General features: G+C 45.5%; 1 protein-coding gene across 2 annotated transcripts in view; it reads left to right on the top strand.

Annotated features, from left to right (window-relative positions):
- Nucleotides 1-17705, top strand: part of Tango6 (transport and golgi organization 6 homolog) — a 188060-nt gene extending 170355 nt beyond the window's left edge. Inside the window, exon 18 of one of the 2 annotated variants that reach the window (XM_008833924.3) lies at nt 17319-17705. In XM_008833924.3, the coding sequence (XP_008832146.1) occupies nt 17319-17495 (177 nt within the window). In that variant the 3' untranslated portion in view covers nt 17496-17705. Of the gene's footprint in view, nt 1-12875; nt 12935-17318 lie in introns of those variants that run through there. The other variant, XM_029563885.1, reaches the window with a different exon arrangement.
- The last annotated feature ends 1165 nt before the right edge of the window (nt 17706-18870 follow it).

The following is an 18870-nucleotide window of genomic DNA, read 5'->3' as shown; positions in this document are numbered from 1 at the left end:
GAGCAGACACAGCCTGGTTGCTTTTTTGCCCTTCCTCGTGTTCCACCATCTCTTGCAAGAGCCCAAGCCAGCCATGGACTGTGCCACCCAGCAACTTCCCATAGGAATTAGAAAAGTCAGGAAGCAGAGAAAACAGAAGACCAAGGCCTACCAGGCTGAGGAGAGTCTTGGGACTTTTCCTCCTGCCCTACAGCCTGACTTGGGAGTTTCCCCCTCCAGAAAGTGATTATACTGATAATCTGATGGGTCTGGGTGGCAATCCTTTTTATCTTTATTCCATCCACTGAAAAGAAATTCTGACTGGGTATAGCCTTCATAGGGTAATTCAAGATGACTATAGAGACTGGATAGGATAGGACAAATTTAGGAGATGGAGGCAGGAGGATCAAAATCAGGAGTTCAAGGTCACCTGGGACTACATAGTAAGTTTGAGGCCAGTCTGAGCTACATAAAACCCTATCTAAAAAAACAAAAACCAAAAAAAAAAAAAACAGAACAAAACAGGCCTACGAGATGGGTCAGTGGGCAAAGGCACTTGCCACCAAGCCTGATGCCCTGCATTTCATACTGATGGAAGGAGTGAACTGACTCCCATAAGTTGGCCTCTGATGGCCCCATGTACTCTATGGCATGTGCCACCCCCATCTCTGCCACCACCAAAAAGAAGTGTCTTGTTTTATTTTATTTTATTTTATTTTTTGGTCTTTTTGAGACAGGATCTCCCTGTATTCCCAGCTGGTCTGGAACTCTCTATGTAGACCAGGCTGGCCTCGAACTCACAGAGATCTGAGTGCTTCTTCCTTCCTAGTGCTAGGATTAAAGGCGTGCACCACCACACTCAGCTTATAAAAAGTTTTTTTAAACAAACAGATTGATGCTGTGGGTTCAACTCTAGTTACTACTCTTGTCTCATAGTTTGCTCATGGAAGTCTGTTCCTAGTAAATCCCATACCCTCCAAGATTGTGTAGTTAGCATTGCTGACACTTACTGAGGGCTTAATATATGCCTCTTAAGTTCCTTACATCCATTATCTCCCTGACTCTTCATAACAACCCTATGAGATAAATAAGCTCATGAATTCTATTTGCTGATAAGAAAATTGAGATCCAGCAAGTTTACATTTAGATGCTCAGATCACATGGCCAGTAAGAGGCAGAACTGAGGACTCCCTAGTGTCCTGCTGCTCGCTCAGCTGGTCTGAAGGATTTAAGTAGAGCCAGCCTGAGATTGTACTTGAGAAAGAGGTGAACTGTTATGAATGTGTTGGGACAAAGTGGTCCTAGGACCACTTTCCTTCGCCACTGGACTTTCTTCTCTAGTTCTGGGTTGACAGGTCGGGATGGTAAGGAAGGAAAGCATGAAAGGTCTTAAGGGCAAATCTACTGAAGTCAGAGTCCACAGCTTACACTCTTTCAGTTTTCTTGTGATCCTTAACATGAAGAGCAGACTTCTTGGCAAGACTCACAAGGCCCTTCATGCTCTGGACCCCTCCGTTTTCTCTCCCATGCTTCCCCTCAGGTTCTCTGAAACCCTCCTGACAACCCACAGTAACTTGCCCAAATGTTTTCCTTTCCCCCATTTATCCATGTGATAAACTTGTATTTATCCACTGGGGGCTCGACTTGAGGTTACTCTCTCTTGTGAAAAGCCTTTCCTAACATGGCAGGTAAATTTAGTCCTCACTTGTGCTCTCCAGTGCTTTACATATTGGCTCAGGATTAGAGTAGGTGCTGTAATGATCAGTCTATATGTCTGTGCCCCAGGAAACCATGGGCCCCTGAGTACTGCACTCACTTTGACATGAGGGAGGAGAGAGTGCATGAAGTCATTTCTGTAAGAGGCACAGAGTGCTTCTCTTGAATTCCTTTGTACCTGCCTGCCTTTGTAATAAATAGATGTCTTGAACCTTAACTGGAAATTCTGGGACTTCCGAACTCTTCCAGTGTTCTGGTTTCCCAAGAGCCGAAGGTGTCTGAACAAGTTCTCTGAAGGAGGAAATTTTTGCCTCCCTTACTTGGAAATGCCTAAAGTTTTTTGGATTGCAGTGGGGATGTAGATATGCTGTCCTCAAATCCCCAAAGGAGTCCTGAGGCACAATATTGATGTGCAGCCAAAATTGTTCTACATTTCAAAATTTCACTTCTCACTGTCAAAATTTTAATACATCTATTTCACTTAATTCCTCCCATCCGGACAAAGGTTTCTGCCATAATGTCAGCCACTCAGTGACTGAGGCAACCACATCATCTTATACTTTTATTTTCCTCCAGAATACATGTTGGGAGCCAGTGACCTTCCCTGTCTTCAAAATCAGGCTTCATATATACATGTTTGAGAGCAAATTCTTTTAGCATTTTAGAGAGAAGATGCAATTTTTAATATTTATTTAGTGAGAAACAGACACACACAGAGACAGAGACAGACACACTAAGGGAGCATGTGGCCGCCACAGCACACACGTGGAGGTCAAAAGATAACTTTTGGGAGGCAGTTCTTTACCTTGGGGCATCTTCCTTCCCTCCCTCCCTCCCTTCCTTCCTTCCTTCTCTCCTCTCCCCACTCCCTCCTTCCTTCTTTCTTCCTTTCACACTGAGCTGAGTATTACAACCTACCTGGCCTGTGAGCTTCTAGCTAAGCCTCCCATCTTGCTTGCTGTAGGAGTGCTGGGTTTACTGAGGTGTGCCACCACTTCAGCTGTTCACATAGGTTCCAGGAATCAAATTTGTGTTGCTAGGCTTGTGCAGGAAGCACTTTTACCTGCTGAGCCATCTCTCCCACTGGTCCAAAAGACGCAACCTTAATTCATGTGTTAAAAATTATTCTGGTCGGGTGTGGTGGCGCACACTTTTAGTCCCAGCAGGAAGGAGGGAGGGAGGGAGGGAGAGAGGGAGAGAGGGAGAGAGAGAGAGAGAGAGAGAGAGAGAGAGAGAGAGAGAGAGAGAGAGAAAGCTAGCTGGGCATGGAGGCCCATGCCTTTAATCCCAGCGCTTGGAAGGCAGAGGCAGTAGGATCTCTATGAGTTCCAGGCCAGCTGGGGCTACAGGTAGACCCTGTCTCAAAAAAAAAAAAAAAAAAAATTAAAGAGAAAAAAATGTTCATTCACAAGGCTCTGGGTTGACCCTTAGCACCACTAAAATTAATTAATTAACTAACTAAAATTATGCAGAGGATGTTTATGTGCAACAAAGGAGTGAGGGTAGAGAATCACCACCTAGAGCAATGGGATCCCTCAGAAGCAGTGTGGACTCCTTCCCTGGCAAGGGTCAGGATTGCATTCTCCAGTGTGGCTCATGGATATATTAAAACATAATAAAGACCCTAGCAAGACCTCAGATGGATGTGTCAGCACCTCTGGTCTTCTCTGGCCTGTGGCCAAACTATAATCTTCCATTCCTGAATCATCTCAGACAGAGCAATGAATTCCACTAAACAGATAGGTGGCTTAAGGACCACAGTCAGCACTTTTCCCATTAAGGCCCAGCCTCAGACCACGCCCGAGGGGGGTGTGACCAGGCTAAGCCTGTGATGATTCAGAGTGCCCCAGAGCAAAATAGCACTCTCAGTCTTCCAGTCAGCCACTAGCCCATCAGCTGCCTCTCTGCCCTCACCAACCGGGTACCAGTCAAATAAGCACATTGGATGGTGCAGGAGAAAAACCAAATTCTGTCCATGGTATTCGCCTACGTGTGGGATTTCCTAGTAATGCACGCTTTTAAAAGCAAGGTTTAGGCAGCCAGACCTGACAGATACAGGTTTGAATTTTAGCCATGTGACCTTGAGCAAATCTCCAAACCTTCCCAAACTCTTTTCTCTGATTTGTAAGCTGGGGCTGATAGCAGCAGTGTCACAGGATTCAGCGACATCACACGTAGAAAGGGCTCAGCACAGTGACTGAGGTAGAAACACTCAAATGACTGGTAGTACTGAGCCATTTTCCTTGGTGTCTGGTCCCACACAGAGGGCTTTTGCTGCAGAAAGGAAGCAGAGCTGCCACCCCCAGCAGGTGTCTGCGTAGAGATCCTGGGGGCTGGGAACAATAAAGCCTGTCGCCCAGATGTGGTAATTGAGCACACTTTGAAGGTCAGCTTTGTCATCACCCTCTCAGATGCTGCCAGGCTCTTCCCTCAGAGCAGCAGCCCACTGCCTTTGCAGGGCTCCGGCCATTTTCCCTGCGCCTTTGTTCTATTTCAGTGCCTGTGAGGGTGCAGGAAAGCTGCCGCCTTCCTCAGGTTGCTATTTAAAGAATTCTGAAAGATGCTGCCACCACTGCTCCTCCGCTGCGGCAGCTGTTGCTCTTGTCCCTGCCACAGTGGGCTGCACGGTCTGTGGCCCTCCGAAGCCTTGGGTGGTCTGTCTCAGGGGGAGTGGGCCTGGAAGCACACACATCAGAAGTGGGGAAGTCTGTCTTGCCTTTCCTTTAGGACCCTGAGCCCCCAACAGGGGCTTACTGCCGGCTCCCACCTTGGCCTTGGGCTTTGTCCTTGTACTGCCTCACCTAGCTGTGTCCCTGAAGCTTTTCTGGCACTTGACCAGTTAAATGGTTCTCCTTGTTCTCCAGTGAAAAGTCACACGTGATATTCCCATCCCCTTCCACTCCATCTGCAGGTCACACTTGGGATTCTCTCCCCATTTCACAACCAAGGATAATCCAGAGTCAAGGTGCCATTTATCTCTAGGTCTAGCAGAGTGAAATACTTTGAAAATACAAGCTTTTCAAGATGCCAGCCTGGACGTCAGCATGTCTAAGTTCTCTGTTAGGTGCTGCTAAAAGTCCCCTAGACATTAGTAATCCTGCTGTTCCTTACTGACCCTCCCTGAGCTCTCAGTGAAGCGGCTCAAAAGCCTCGTCTAGCTGTTTGATTCAGCCCTAGTTTTTTTTTCTCACAGGCCCATCAAAGTGAAGGTTTGGAGTTTTTATCAGTAAAGCATTATTTTTCTTCAGGCCAGAGCTGCCCCAGTAAAGTGCAGGCAGCTGCCTCCATTTGGCTTCCCCAGCATGTCTCCTCCGTACCCTGGAGAGGCTGCCTACCTGGCAGGCCCAAGTCCAACGCTTTCCCACTGGCTCAGCAGAATTCCTCCCAGTGCCCTCAGTTCTGCACAGCAGCGCCATCAGAGTATTCCGGTGTGCCACACACCACCACCACCGGACCCACACTGGCTCCAGTACTGCGTGCACATGTCATTGAAGCTTTGTTCACAAGGTGTGTACAGCATGCTATAGCAGAAGGTTTGTGTTACAGCAATCCTGTTTCCATTTTAATACACTCTAGCCGAGCAAACACTTTACATGAAGTGTGGGGATCATTTCCACCTCTTGCCCCTTTGCTCTTTTTCTTTTCTTTTTACTTAAACATTTTTATGATGATTTAGAGAGACATTAATCTTTGTCAGTTAATTGCAGTCCTTCAGACCATTCATATCTGCTGTATGCTGTGGCAGGTGAGATGGCTCAGTGGGCAGAGGTGTTTACCAAGCAAGCCTGGTGATCTAAGTTTGATCCCCAGAATGCACTTAAAGGTGGAAGGAGAGACCCAATTCCACAAAATTGTCCTCTGACCTCCACATATTACACACATAATAATAGTAAATAATAAATAAATAAATTTAAAGAAGAGGGCAGCAAAATGGTTCAGAGGCTAAAGACACGGAAAAGCCCTTGTGGCCAAACTTGAAGATCTGAGTTCAATCCCTGGATCCCACATAGTAGAGAGACCTGACTTGTGAATGTCCTCTGACCTCCACACATATGCCATGGCACATGCATAGCCACATGCGCACACACACACATGCACACACACAAATGTTAAAAATTGTGTGTGTGTGTGTATAAAACATTCACTTCACTAACCCTTCAAGGAGTGGTAGGAGGTGGTAACACAGTTTAGTTATGTCCTCTAGATAAAGCCTTAATGAAAAACAAATGTTCATTAGTTATAAAAAGTAAATAAACAAGAATTAAATGTGTTCCTAGTTTACTCAACCCCTTCCTCACTCCTGACACTTACTTTGCTTATTCGTTGGCCTGCCCACTCAGACTCTTGCTCTCTAGTCTTTGTTTTTAGAGTTGTGCCCTTTTCCTTCATTTTTTAGCCCCTTGATGGCAAATCAGATTTTCTATTTTTTTATTTTTTATTACCAAATGTGGTAGTAGTAATAAGGATGGTTTGAATATATAACACTTTGCTGATGACACAAAAGCCTCATCCATATATTGTCTCTGTTGGTACCTACAATAGACTTTTAAGCAGGCAATACATGTGCTTCCTGCTCCCCATTTTATAATAGTAAAAATAGGAATCACTTGGAGATACAAACTACGGGGTAACTATCAGAGAAACACACCCCCACCCCCACCCCTGGCTCCAGAGTCAGGTGCCCATTGAGTTTGGCCCCACCCATTATTAACTGTGGGGCCCTGAGCAAATTGGAGATGATACTGGTACCTTTTTTTTTTTTTTTGTTTTTTTGAGACAGGGTCTCCCTGTAGCCCCAGCTGTCCTGGAACTTACTGTGTAGACAAGGCTGGCCTTGAACTCACAGAGATCCACCTGCCTCTGCCTCCTGAATGCTGGGATTAAAGGCATGCGCCACCACGCCTGGCCTGATACTGGTGCCTTTTTAATTAATTTTATTACATTTATTTATTTATGGGGGATGCATGCCACAGTGCATGTGTGGAAATCAAAGGATAACCTATAAGAATCAGTTTTCTCCTTCCACGTTGTGGGTACTGGAGATCAAACTCAGGTCATCAGGTTCAGCAGCAAGCATCTTTACCCATGGAGCCAGCTGGCCCCTTTGAAAAATTGTTTTATGTATGTATTTATTATTATACATAAAATGTATAATGTGTTGTACTGAGTGAGAGAGAGAGTTCAAGATTGCAAGTGCATGCATACTATGACACATATGTGGCAGTCAGAGGACAGCATTTGGGAATCAGTTCTCTCCTTTCACTGTGAGTTCCAGGGACTGAACTCAAGTCATCAGGCTTTTGTGGCAAGAGCATTTACCTACTGAGCCATCTCATCAACCCCACTAGTTCCTTTCTTGTTGTGTTGTTGTAAGTTGTTGTTGAGTTAATACAGATGAAGTATCTAGGCCCATACCTGGCACATATCAGTTTACTATATAGGAATTAGCCATCATTACCATTCACTCATTCATTCATTCATTCATTCATTCACTCACTCATTCCTCATAGATTAACTGCTTGCCATCCCATTGATATGAGAGTTAACAAGCTGCCATCCTGGCCCCCACAGAGATCACACTGTTGATGAGATGACAAACCACTACTTATTTTGCTTGGATCTTTGCAGACAGATTCTCCCAGCAATCTTCAAAGGAGGCAATGTTATCCCTCTTCACAGGTGAGGTCACCTGAGTTCCCTAGGGAAGCTGTTTGCTCCAGGATTCACATCGCCCAGGCCTAGTTCACCTGCCTCCAGCCATCGGGGTTCAGTTCTGCCTGTCTGCCTTCTTATCTGTGAGAGCTTAGAGGCATTGTCACCCAGAATTCTTAGCACAGTCTCCCACCCACAACTTGGGAAATGTTTGCTGAGTTGTTCTCTGAATCATGTCCTCTGCCCCTTAATTAGTCTCATCTTTTCACTCTTACCTCCCCAGCCACAAAACCACACATAAGTTTTGTTTTTGATTTGTTTTGTTTTTTTCCTCTTTGGATTGAGAGGAAAGTAGGGCAAGATTTCATTGTGCAGGCCTCAAACTTAACATGTAGCCCAGGCTAGCCTTGCTTCTTCTGCATTAGCCTTCCTAGTAATTACAAGTATATACCCCCATGCTCAGCTCACACCTACATTTTGACATGGAAACTGAGGGTTCATGGGCCTAGTGATGGCTCAGGGTTAAGAGCACTAAGTGTTCTTGCAGAAGACCCAGGTTCAAATCCAGCACCCACATGGCAGGTAACAACTGTCTGTAACTCCAGTTCCAGGGGATCCAATGCCCTCTTCTGACCTCCTCAGGCATTGCACAACATGGTGCGCCTACACACATGCAAGTAATACACACATACACATAAAAAAATAAAAGGATGTTAAAAATATGTGTTTTTAAAAAAAAGAAAATGAGAGTTCATAGGTAGTGGCTAAAAGCTGGATGCTATGGCTCAAGTCTGTGGTCCCAGCCACATGGAACTTGGCGACAAGATGATTGCTCAAGCCCTGGAGCTCAAGACCAGCCTGGGCAATGTAGCTAGACCTTGTCAAAAATAAAAAATGAAAATGTTGGACAAGGCTGGGCAGGCTCATTTATATCTAATGCTTACTCCAACATGTTTTTAATAGAACAAGCTGGATTCTGCGTTTCTCCTCTTCTGGGCCTCAATCTAGAGAAGCTTTTCATCAGCCAGAACATTCTCTAGCCTCCACCTCTACTCCCTTCTCCTCACCACCTTTTATTTCAGTGTCTAATACCTCTGTTGTTCCTCTGTTGTTTTTTCTTATCTTTTAGCCACAAAGGAAAGCATATAGGCGGCTGATAGGACTGTATGGCATTAGCTTTCTTTCCTTGTCATCTTTTTTCCCTCATCTATTAACTATAAAGAAAACTGAATTTCCAAGTACCACTAATACATGCCAACATTTCCCTTCCCTTCTCTTTCTTTCCCGTCCCTCCTTCCTTTCTTTTTTTTGTTTTCTTAAGACAGGGTCTCACTATATAGCCCAGCTGGTTTCCAGTGCCCTAAGCAGCCTAAGCTGTCCTTGAGCCTGAGATCTTCCAGCCCGAGTCTTCCTGAGACTTGGAGGTTCTCAGGAATCTGAGAATGAAAACTGGGATTATAGACGTGTTCACATACCCGACTCTAAGCATTTAGCTTTCTTTTCTTTCTTTTTTTTAATGTTTTGGTCTTTTTGAGACAGGGTCTCCCTGTAGCCCCAGCTGGCCTGGAACTCACTATGTAGACCAAGCTAGCCTTGAACTCACAGAGATCTGCCCGCCTCTGCCTCCCAAGTGCTGGGATTAAAGGTGTTCACCACCACACCCAGCTTAATTATTTATTCTTATTAATTTAGCAACCTATTTCCCACTCAAATCTTAAGAAATTACAGATGGGCCTGGAGTATAGTTCAATGATAAAGCACTTGCATAGCATGTTCAAGGCCCTTGGTTTGATCCTAAAGCAGAGGGAGGAGGGGGGAGGGGAGGAGGGATATTATAGATGAAAAAGCCTCTGCTAACTCACATCTTTCCTGATCCTTGCTTCTGTGTCTTCTTTATGTCCATTTATGTTTATTTTTTTCTTTTCTTCCTCTTTTTTGGAGACAGGGTCTCATGTATCCCAGGCTGGCCTCACTCAAACTTGCTATGGAGGATGACTCTCCTGCCTCCATCTCCCAAGTACTAAGATTACAAGTATGCACCACCATTCTTGGTTTCATGTAATGCTAGGGACTGGACCCAGGGCTTTGTGTATGCTAAGCTACACAACTAAGCTACATCCCAGCCCCTGTTGTGTTTTCTCTTTTTTTAAATTAATTAATTATTATATGTATGAGTGTTTTGCCTGCATGTATATAAATGTACCACATGCATGTGGTATCTGCAGGGGCCAGAAAAGGGCATTGAATGCCCTGGAACTGGAGTTACAGACAGTTATTAGCTGCGATGTGGGTGCTGGGAACTGGAGTCATCTGCATGAACAGCCAGTGTTCTTAACTACTGAGCCATCTCTCTAGCCCCTCTTGATCCCGCATAATAATAACAGCAGATTTATTCACCTCAGGTCCATTAATAAAATCACCTTGAACTGGAAATCAATTGTTTTAAATTAAATTTATTTCATTTTATATGTGTGCCTGAGTATATGTATCTATACCACATGGGTGCAGGTGCCTGGGGAGGTGAAAACAGGCATCAGGCACTGGAGTTACAGGGGTTGTCAGCTGCCTGATGTGGGTGCTGGGAACCAAACCTGGGTCCTCTGCAAGAGCAGTAAGTGCTCTTAACTGCTGAGCCATCTCTCCAGCCCCTGGAAATTAATTCTTATATATTAAAGTAGTATTTTAAAGACCTTTCTTCTTGGGCTGAGAAGATAGTCCAGAAGGCAATGGCATGGGTTTAATCACCAGAGTCCACATAAGAAAAGCTGGGTATGGTAGTATGTGATTGTAATCCCAGCACTGGAGAGGTGGGGAGAGGTGAATCCTTGGTGCTCGGTGGCCAGTCAGCTAACCTACTTGGTGAGCTTCAGGCCAGTAGGAGATTCTGTCTCAAAGTTAATTAATTAAAAAGGTGGACAGCTTCTGATGAATGACACCCAAGATTGTCCTCTGGGCTCCACATGTATGTGCACATACATACATGTACATCTTGTACACATACATGGACACACATATACACAAGCAGACAGACACACACAAAGGAAAAAAATACCTTTTCTTTTATTCACCCCTCCCTTACTATCCTCTCCTATCCTGCTTCTCTGCTGGTCTCCTCCCCACACAAATAATTCTGTTGCCATCCTAATTTAAAATTTTTTTATTTATTTTTATTTTAGGTGTATGAGTGTTTTGCCTGCATGTATATAATTGCATCTATGTTGTACAAGGCATGCAGAGGCCAGAGAGGGTGTCAGTATTAGATTTCCCGGAACTAGCATTAAGGAGATTGTTAGCTGCCATGTGTGTGCTAGGAACCAATCCCAGGTCCTCTGGAAGAGCAACTGGTGCTCTTAACCACTCAGCCATCTCTCCCCGGCCTTTTTTTTTTTTTTTTTTTTTAATAAATTTTAAAAGATAGAAGTGAATCTACTAACTACTAAACGTCCTCACAACAGAGCTCCTGTTAGGAAGGTTGTCTGCCTAGAGACGGTTTTTCTTTCCTCTGCTTTCCAAATATCCTGAATTGTGGTTTATGTGGCTTTTGTCGTCAAATAAAGACATTTAGGATCTAAAAAGAAGAAAGCGACTTGCCATTTATTTCTTCTTTTGATCTTAACAACAGATACCAGTACATCAGGGATGTCCCGAGCTGACTGAGTCCAAGGCTGCTTTTCTGTGTTTCCATTGACAGTGCACCTGTGTCCCCAAGGCAGTCCTGCTCACAGCACTCCCTTTTCAGCAGCCCTGCCTCTGCTGCTCTGTTCTGAGCACCGCTAACCCTCGACGCTGCCCTTGTCCCTCAGGCTTCAGCTTTGTTTCAGGAAACTGGCAGCTGGCAAGAGGAAAGGGGGGGGGGCGGTGAATGTGTGTCACATTCTCACTCTTGGTGGAGCATCTGAACCCCAGCCCCTTCCAAAGAGTTTCAGACAAGGAATCCAGGTGCTTCGTTAAATTGTCCCTGACTAGGGGCTGGGGGGTGGTGTATAGCTCAGTGGTAGAAGACATGCTTAGTTAGCATCAGGCACAATGCATGCGTGTGATCTCCAACCCCAAATACACCTCCCCTCAAAACTGCATAGCCCTCCCAAAGAGCTCCTCAGATAGTGAAATGTGTGCAGGAGCTCGTGCCCCCCCCCGTGCCCTTCCCCCACTCCCATGATTCCTTGGGCTTGATGCAGCTGAGGATGAATGGCAGGTGTGTTGAAGTCTTAATGAGGGGTTTCCTCTACAGGATTGTCTGTATCCTGCCCACCACAGAGGCTCCTGTGAGTAACTTTACCTTTGAACTCTCCCTGTATTCAGCCCCTGATCCATGGGATTTGGTGACAATTCCTGGCTGGCAGGTAGCTTTGATCCCTGGGGAGTCCAGAGGAAGTCCTGTGATGTGTGGGATCTCTAGGGTTACAGGGATTGGGGAGAAGCTGAAGGAGGGCGGGTTGCTAAGGTAGACCCATTAATTAAAGAAGGAGCCTTTGCCTAACACTCAGTTACCTAAAAAGATATATCCGGTGCCTGATAACAGGAGTTCAGCGCCCCTCAAGGATGAAGTGGTGTTTGCACAAGCATTACTGTTATTTTAAGGGCACAGTAGTGCTGAGGGGAAAATTCCTGCCCACACCTCAGGAAGGACAGACTGCCTCAGAACTTCCTCTTTTAAAGAGGCAACCAGGCAACACTGCCTTCCTTTGAGTGGTAGAGGGCTGTAGAAAAAAAGAATCTCTTAAGGCATGATGAACTTAGCTCAGTTGATAGAGTGCTCATCTAGCCCTGGGCTCAGTCCCCAGCACTGCATAAAACCAGACACAGTGGAGCATGCTTGTAGTCTCAGCATCTGGAAGGAGACAGCAGGAGGATCAGGAGTTCAAAGTCATCATCAACTACATGGAGAGTTGGAGGGCAAGGCCAGTGAGATGGTTTATCAGGAAAAGACACGTGCTGCCAAGCCTAATGACCTGAGTTCAATCCCTGGGACACACATAGTGGAGGAGAACTGACTCCCACCTCCATACATGTGCCATGCATGTGTGCACCCATACACATATACACACACTAAATATAACGTCAAAAATTAACTAAAGCTTTGAGAGAGTAAGAGAGTTAAGAGGCCAACCTGGGACACATGAAACCCTATCTCAAAAAAATAAAAAGAAGAAAGAAAAGAAAAAGAAACTTCTTAACCTCTAACTATGTGGCAGATTTCTCCAGGGGGAGAAAAGATGATCCTGTAATAAAAAGTGGGAACTCTAGAATTTCTGTATGTGGGATGCTTTGGACTATAATCCATCACAAAGAATGTAAGGGACTTGTCTTTAAATTCCTTTTATGTAGAAACTACTTTATCTGAGGTGGCTTGGGGATGAGGGGCTTTGCTAAAACTTCCCAAGTCATTCCTTGGTGCCACCTAATAAATGTCACAGTGAAGCCCCTCTCGCAGGCAGGGTGTTGTTCCTCTGCCCTTAACCAACTCCCAATGGTAAAATGACTTCCTTTGCTTCTAGAAAATAAAGTGCACTGCATTTACCTTTCAGAGTAGAGACCATGCTGTGTGGCTGTGAACCTGCCTTCCCGCTGGGCTGTGGCTGTCAGAGGGATAGGTTCGTGGATTATTCATCTTTCTCCCCCCAGCATACTGCCTGGACATGCTGCAGGCCCTTAATAGTGATTACTGAATGAGTGAGTAATCTTGAAGCAGTAGCAGTGGAGAGTCATCCTCTTCCCAGAATCATCTCATTTTCACTGCCAGGAAAGATAAGAACTTCCTTGAGGAAAGAAAGGCATTCCTCACCCTAAGATAGGTTACTAGAGGGCAGGAGGGATGCCTGTGCTGAGACCTAACTCCCCTTGTGTCACTGCAGTGCCCTGAGAAAGTGCCGGACAGCATCTTGGGGAGCTTGGATCATGGGACTTGGGATTAATGGAGTGATACTGGATAAGGAGCACTGAGACTTGGCAGAACTGACTGTATAATATGTGTGGCCTTGTGCAAAATCAAAATGCAGAGCCCCCCATTAAAGAGAGAAGAGTGGGGCTGGAAAGATGGCTCAGCAGTTAAGATTACTGGCTGCTCTTGAAGACCAAGGGTTCCCTAACAACTGCCCATAACTCCAGTTCCAGGGGATCTCACACCCTCTTCTGACCTCCAAGGGCGTTGCCCACACAGGTGCACTTACACACATGCAGGCAATACACCAATACACATAAATTTAAAATAAAAGAGGGAGAAAAGTGCCATTATAGGTCATTAAATACAGAGTTCTCTTTCTTCCATCCATAGCTCCTGTCTCTGACTTGTTCTCATGTTTATTGCTTGTCATTAATTTTGTTCTAAATAGAAGAAAAACTAAATCTAAAATTATTAGCATGAATTTTACAGCTCATCTTTGCTCTATGCAAATGTCAATCTTAAATGCAAATAATAAGAGTCTTTAACTCGTACACAAAATCACCAAAACTACATAATTTGTATTCCACAGCTTGTGCATACATATGCATTTCCTTCTTTGCAGCATAGCAGAAACTGCACCAAATGAACGCAACTGGTTTTTTTTCCCCTTCATGATGCATGCACCTGCTACCCATGCTGTGTACCTTTCTGCATGATAATCAGGACCCGAAGGAGCAAGGACTGTAGCTGCTCTGCTTCCTTCCACATCATCATTTTGAGTGTAAATGTTCTAAAACAAAGAAGTAAACGAGTATGAAAGGGTATTCTATAGAGCTCTGTGGCCATATGTCTGTCTGTCTTTTTAAAAAATATTTTATTTATTATTTTTAATTTATGTGTATGAGTGTATTGCCTGCATGTAGGTAAGTGTACCCATGTCGTGCAATGCCCACGGAGGACAGAAGAGGCTGTCGGATCCCCTGGGACTGGAGTTACGGACAGTTGTTAGCTGCCATGTGGGTGCTGGGATTCAAATCCAGGTCTTCTGCAAAAACAGTCAGTGTTCTTAACCTCTGAGCCATCTCTCAAGCCCCATCTGTCTTTCTTAGAAAGCCTTTTTCTTGCTCAGTTGTAAAAATAAGACATACTGACCCCACTACTTGCTTCAGTCTTGTTGAACTCCTACACAGTTAAGTCTGTCAGAATGCCATGTTCATGGGCACAGTGGCCCATGCACTGGTGAAGAGTGGTGCACACCCGAGTGCCTGTGTGTCATCTGCTCACATTCATGCCGCCTTGTATCATTGGGTTTCATGTACAAAACACAAATTCAGGGGCTGGAGAGATGGCTCAGCGGTTAAGAACACTGACTGTTCTTGCAGAAGAGCCGGGTTCGAATCCCAGCACCCACACGGCAGCTAACAACTGTCCGTAACTGCAGTCCCAGGGGATCCGACAGCCTCTTCTGACCTCCACGGGCACTGCACGACAGGGGCACACTTATCTACATTCAGGCAATACACGCATACACATAAAATTTTAAAAAAATAATTTTTTTTAAAGTTTTAAAAAAACAAAACAAATTTAGGAACTTCAAGATTACAATAGCAGGTCATTAAGCAATATAGGGCCTTGTGGGACTGTACTGGCATTTTCAGTAGATGGTCTTAGAATTTAAGGTTATTACCAGTGGGAGGCTGGCCAGGAAGAGCATGCACAACTTCACTCATTCATAAGTATGTTATGGTATCTACCAGGTGCCAGGCACTTATGAGGCATGGGGACTGCGCTAGAGAAAAAGGCAGGCCGTGGCCTCAGCATAAGTAGTACTGTGGTCAATGAGGAAAACATCTTATAACTGTAGAATATTCAATCCCCAACATAAAATAATAACGAGGCATCTTAATTATAATTGTGATGGGGACTACAAACGGAAGGAAGGATAGTAAGGCTTAGTGAGGTGGGTGTTAGAGACTCCTCAAGGAAGTGGCATCCTAGGCACAGGAGGAGCTATAGGATGGAAAGGAAGCAGTGGCCTTCCAGCATGTAGGAATCTGTGCAAAGACAGTGAGCTGGGAAGGAGCTTTGCTCAGGACAAAAAGCTATCCATAGAGGCAGAGCTCAGGCAGCAGGAGGAGGCTATGAGAAAGGGAAGGCCCAGGATGGTTTTTAGGGAGAGCCTGTCCTCTGCTGTGCTGCACTGCTTCCCAGTGCTCCTGCTGATCAAGCTCCTCAGAGGGAGAAGGGGTGGTGGGCCAACACTCCAGGACCAAGACCCTGTGTCACCTATCGCTCGTCATCATTTCCATGTGCCATCTCCAGTCCACTGGCCAAAGAAAAAGCCCTTTCCTCCGACTGCTCCTCATCAACTCTAATTTTAGGGCCTTACCCATGTTCTGTTTTGCTCTGCTTTGTTGGTTTTTTACTAATTTTTTTTGGGGGGGTGTGTATGTTTAGTTGGTTGGTTTGGGTTTTTTGTTTTGTTTTGTTTTTGAGATAGAGTCTCATGTAGCCCATGCTAGCACTGAATTCAACTAGGTAGTTGAGACTATCCCTGAGCTTTTGTTTTTTGGTTATAGGGTCTCCCTGTAGCCACAGCTGGCCTAGAACTCACTATGTAGACCAGGCTAGCCTCAATCTCACAGAGATCCACCCACCTCTGCCTCCCGAGTGCTGGAATTAAAGGCATGCACCACCACGACCATTTATTAAACATTTTTAACTGAGTTTTTGTGTATTTCATGCAGAACATCTTAATCATCTTTATATTCCCTTCCCCATTGCCCCCTCCCCCAGTGCAATTCCTACATTCTGTCATTTGTGCTAAGGCCTATCATGTCAAGTTAATATCCCCAGATGTCCGTCAGCGCAAGCTCATCCACTGAGGTCTAGTCAGCCTAGCCAGAGCCCCTCCCTTTAAGATCAGCTCTTCCTCACCCAGGAGTAATTAGTTACCAATAATTCTTTGTCAAGATTGGGGCCTGCTGTCCATTTCCATAGTTCTGTGCTGGGTTTTTGTCTGCTTGAGTTTGCATGGGTCTTGTGCACAACCATCCATAACTCCAGTTCCAGGAGATCCGACACATTCTTCTGACCTCCGAGGGCATTTCACGACATGGTACACTTATACACATGCAGGCAATACACTCATACCCATAAAATAATAAATAAAAAAAATTTTTTTGGTGGGGTGTCTTTTTGAGACAGGGTCTCTCTGTAGCCCCAGCTGTCCTGGAACTCACTATGTAGACCAGGCTGGCCTTGAACTCACAGAGATCCGCCTGCCTCTGCCTCCCGAGTGCTGGGATTAAAGGCATGCACCACCACGCCCTGCCAATAAAATATTGTTTTAAAAAAATATGGGGTTGGGGATTTAGCTCAGTGGTAGAGTGCTTGCCTAGCAAGCGCAAGACCCTGGGTTCAGTCCTCAGCTCCAGAAAAAAAAAAAAAAAAGGAAGAGTGAAGCCAGATGTGGTGGCGCACACCTTTAATCCCAGCACTCAGGAGGCAGAGGCAGGTGGAGCTCTGTGAGTTTAAAACCAGTCTTGTCTACATAGTGAGTTCCGGGCCAGCTGGGGCTACAGAGAGACCCTGTCTCAAAAAAATACCAATCAATCAATCAATAGAGTGAATGGAGAGAAGGATGGAAAGGGAACTGTAGCAGAGCACTGGATGTGTGGGGAGGCCAAAGGCGTGACTGCTAAAGGAGCAGCCCGTTAGTTCCTAAGGCCAAGGCCTCTGCTGTAGGCATCATCACAGAGCTGAGAAAAATGCCCGCAACCAGTTGCTCTGGAAGCATCTATATCTGGGGAGTCCTGCCTGTCTTTGTCCTTAGGTCTCTGCCATCCTTTGACTGAAGGGAGGGGTCTAGGAGATATATATGTGTGTGTGTATATATATATATATATATATACTGTATAGGACCTAGAAATATGAGCCTAAAAAGCCATGGAGTAAGGCATCATGGGTCCGATACACAACGAACCCTATCTTAGACAAGTGCCACAGGGCCTGGTATTGTCTTCTCACGGGAACCTGTGGGTTTCTTCTCCGTAGACACATGGTCATGACCCTGCCTTTCTCACAGGTGCTGAGTGATGTCCTCAAGGATCTCTACCACCTGCTGAAGCACGTAGTACGTTCGGAACCCGATGACATAGCAAAGCTCCATGCTGAACTGGCCCTGGAGGAACTGGATGACATCATGAGAAACTTCCTGTTTCCACCCCAGAAGCTGGCGAAGAAGATTGTGGTCTTGCCATAGACCTACCTGGTTCAAAGGACATGGAAGGAGGCGGCAGAAAGCAGCAAAGCAGTTACCTGTGCCTTTACTGTTGGCGACATGGCGGACCCTGAGGTAGCTTTATGGTGTTGGCCACTCCAGTGTTCAGGGTGACCTCCTTAAAGCATCTCTTTAGCCACCCTGCATCAAGCCTAAAGCATGTGTAGTTAAAATAAAAGATGAACTCTTTGATCTGCACGTTTTTCACTGTCCTTGGCATACAGAGATGCTTACATGACTGATGGAACTTGATTCATTGGCCATTCTCAGGCAACTCGAGAAGCTGCCCCCTCCCATAGGTTGCATATCTTGAGAGTCTTACATGGTGCGATTATTCTACCTGGGATAGTGACAGGCAGGCAGAGCTATCTTCTCTAGCTGCTAGAGTCATCTGAATCTGAATGCAGCTGGGGAGTTACCTAAACATACAAAATGGAATAAAATTATGTTGACTGGAAGGAACAGGTCTGAATCTGGTCATCTGGTATTGGCTAGAGAGCTGGGGAGTGGAAGAGGCTCAGATCCCCAGGAAGGGCAGTCAAGCTGGCTGGATCTCACAGAGAAGAAACCCTGTTTGTCCTCTGGGGCCATTTTCTTTTGCTCCCTTCTGTTCCTGTTTGCCTAGAGCTGCCTTGATTATCACAGGAAAGCACAGCCTCTGTCCTGTTTTCAATCCTCTGCTCCTTTGCAAGGATGAATGCTGAGACAGTGGCATGATCCAAAAGGCAGGTGAAGAGTGCGGGACATATCAGTGACCTGCCACCAGCTTCTTGAAACTATTTCGGAAGTAGCACTGTGGTCTTCACTTTATATAGCATTTTAATTGCAGCTAAAAGAGACAAAAAGAAGAACCTGGGGACTGGGATGATAGCTCAGTCTCTAAAGTACTTGCCATGTGAGCATGAGGACCCCCATGGAAAAAGCTGAGTGTGGTAGCTTGGAGCTGTGATCCCAGTGCTGGGGAGGCAGAGACAGGTGGATCTCTAGGGCTCACTGGCAGCCAGCCTAGTCTACTGGGTGAGGCACTGAGAGATCCTCCTGTCTTAAATTAAAACAGGGGCTGGAGAGATGACTCAGCTGTTAGAGGACCTGGGTTTGGTTCCAGCACCCACACGGTGCCTAACAACCATCCATAAATCCCGTTCCAAGGGATCTGATGCCATCTCAGGCCTCCATGGGCATTGCACACATGTGGTATACTTATATACATGCAGGCAAAACACTCATAGACATAAAATATAAATGAATAAAATTTTAAAAAGAAAACAACAGAGTGGGCAGTGCCTCTTGAGTAACAATACCCAAGGTTGTCCTCCGGTCTCCACACATGTGCATGTGCGCCTGCACCCACATACAC

Source organism: Nannospalax galili, unplaced genomic scaffold (genome assembly GCF_000622305.1).
Source record: "Nannospalax galili isolate Female #2095 unplaced genomic scaffold, S.galili_v1.0 scaffold410, whole genome shotgun sequence".
In the NCBI taxonomy this organism is placed as follows: Eukaryota; Metazoa; Chordata; class Mammalia; order Rodentia; family Spalacidae; genus Nannospalax; species Nannospalax galili.
This window is presented reverse-complemented; position numbering and strand designations above follow the sequence as displayed.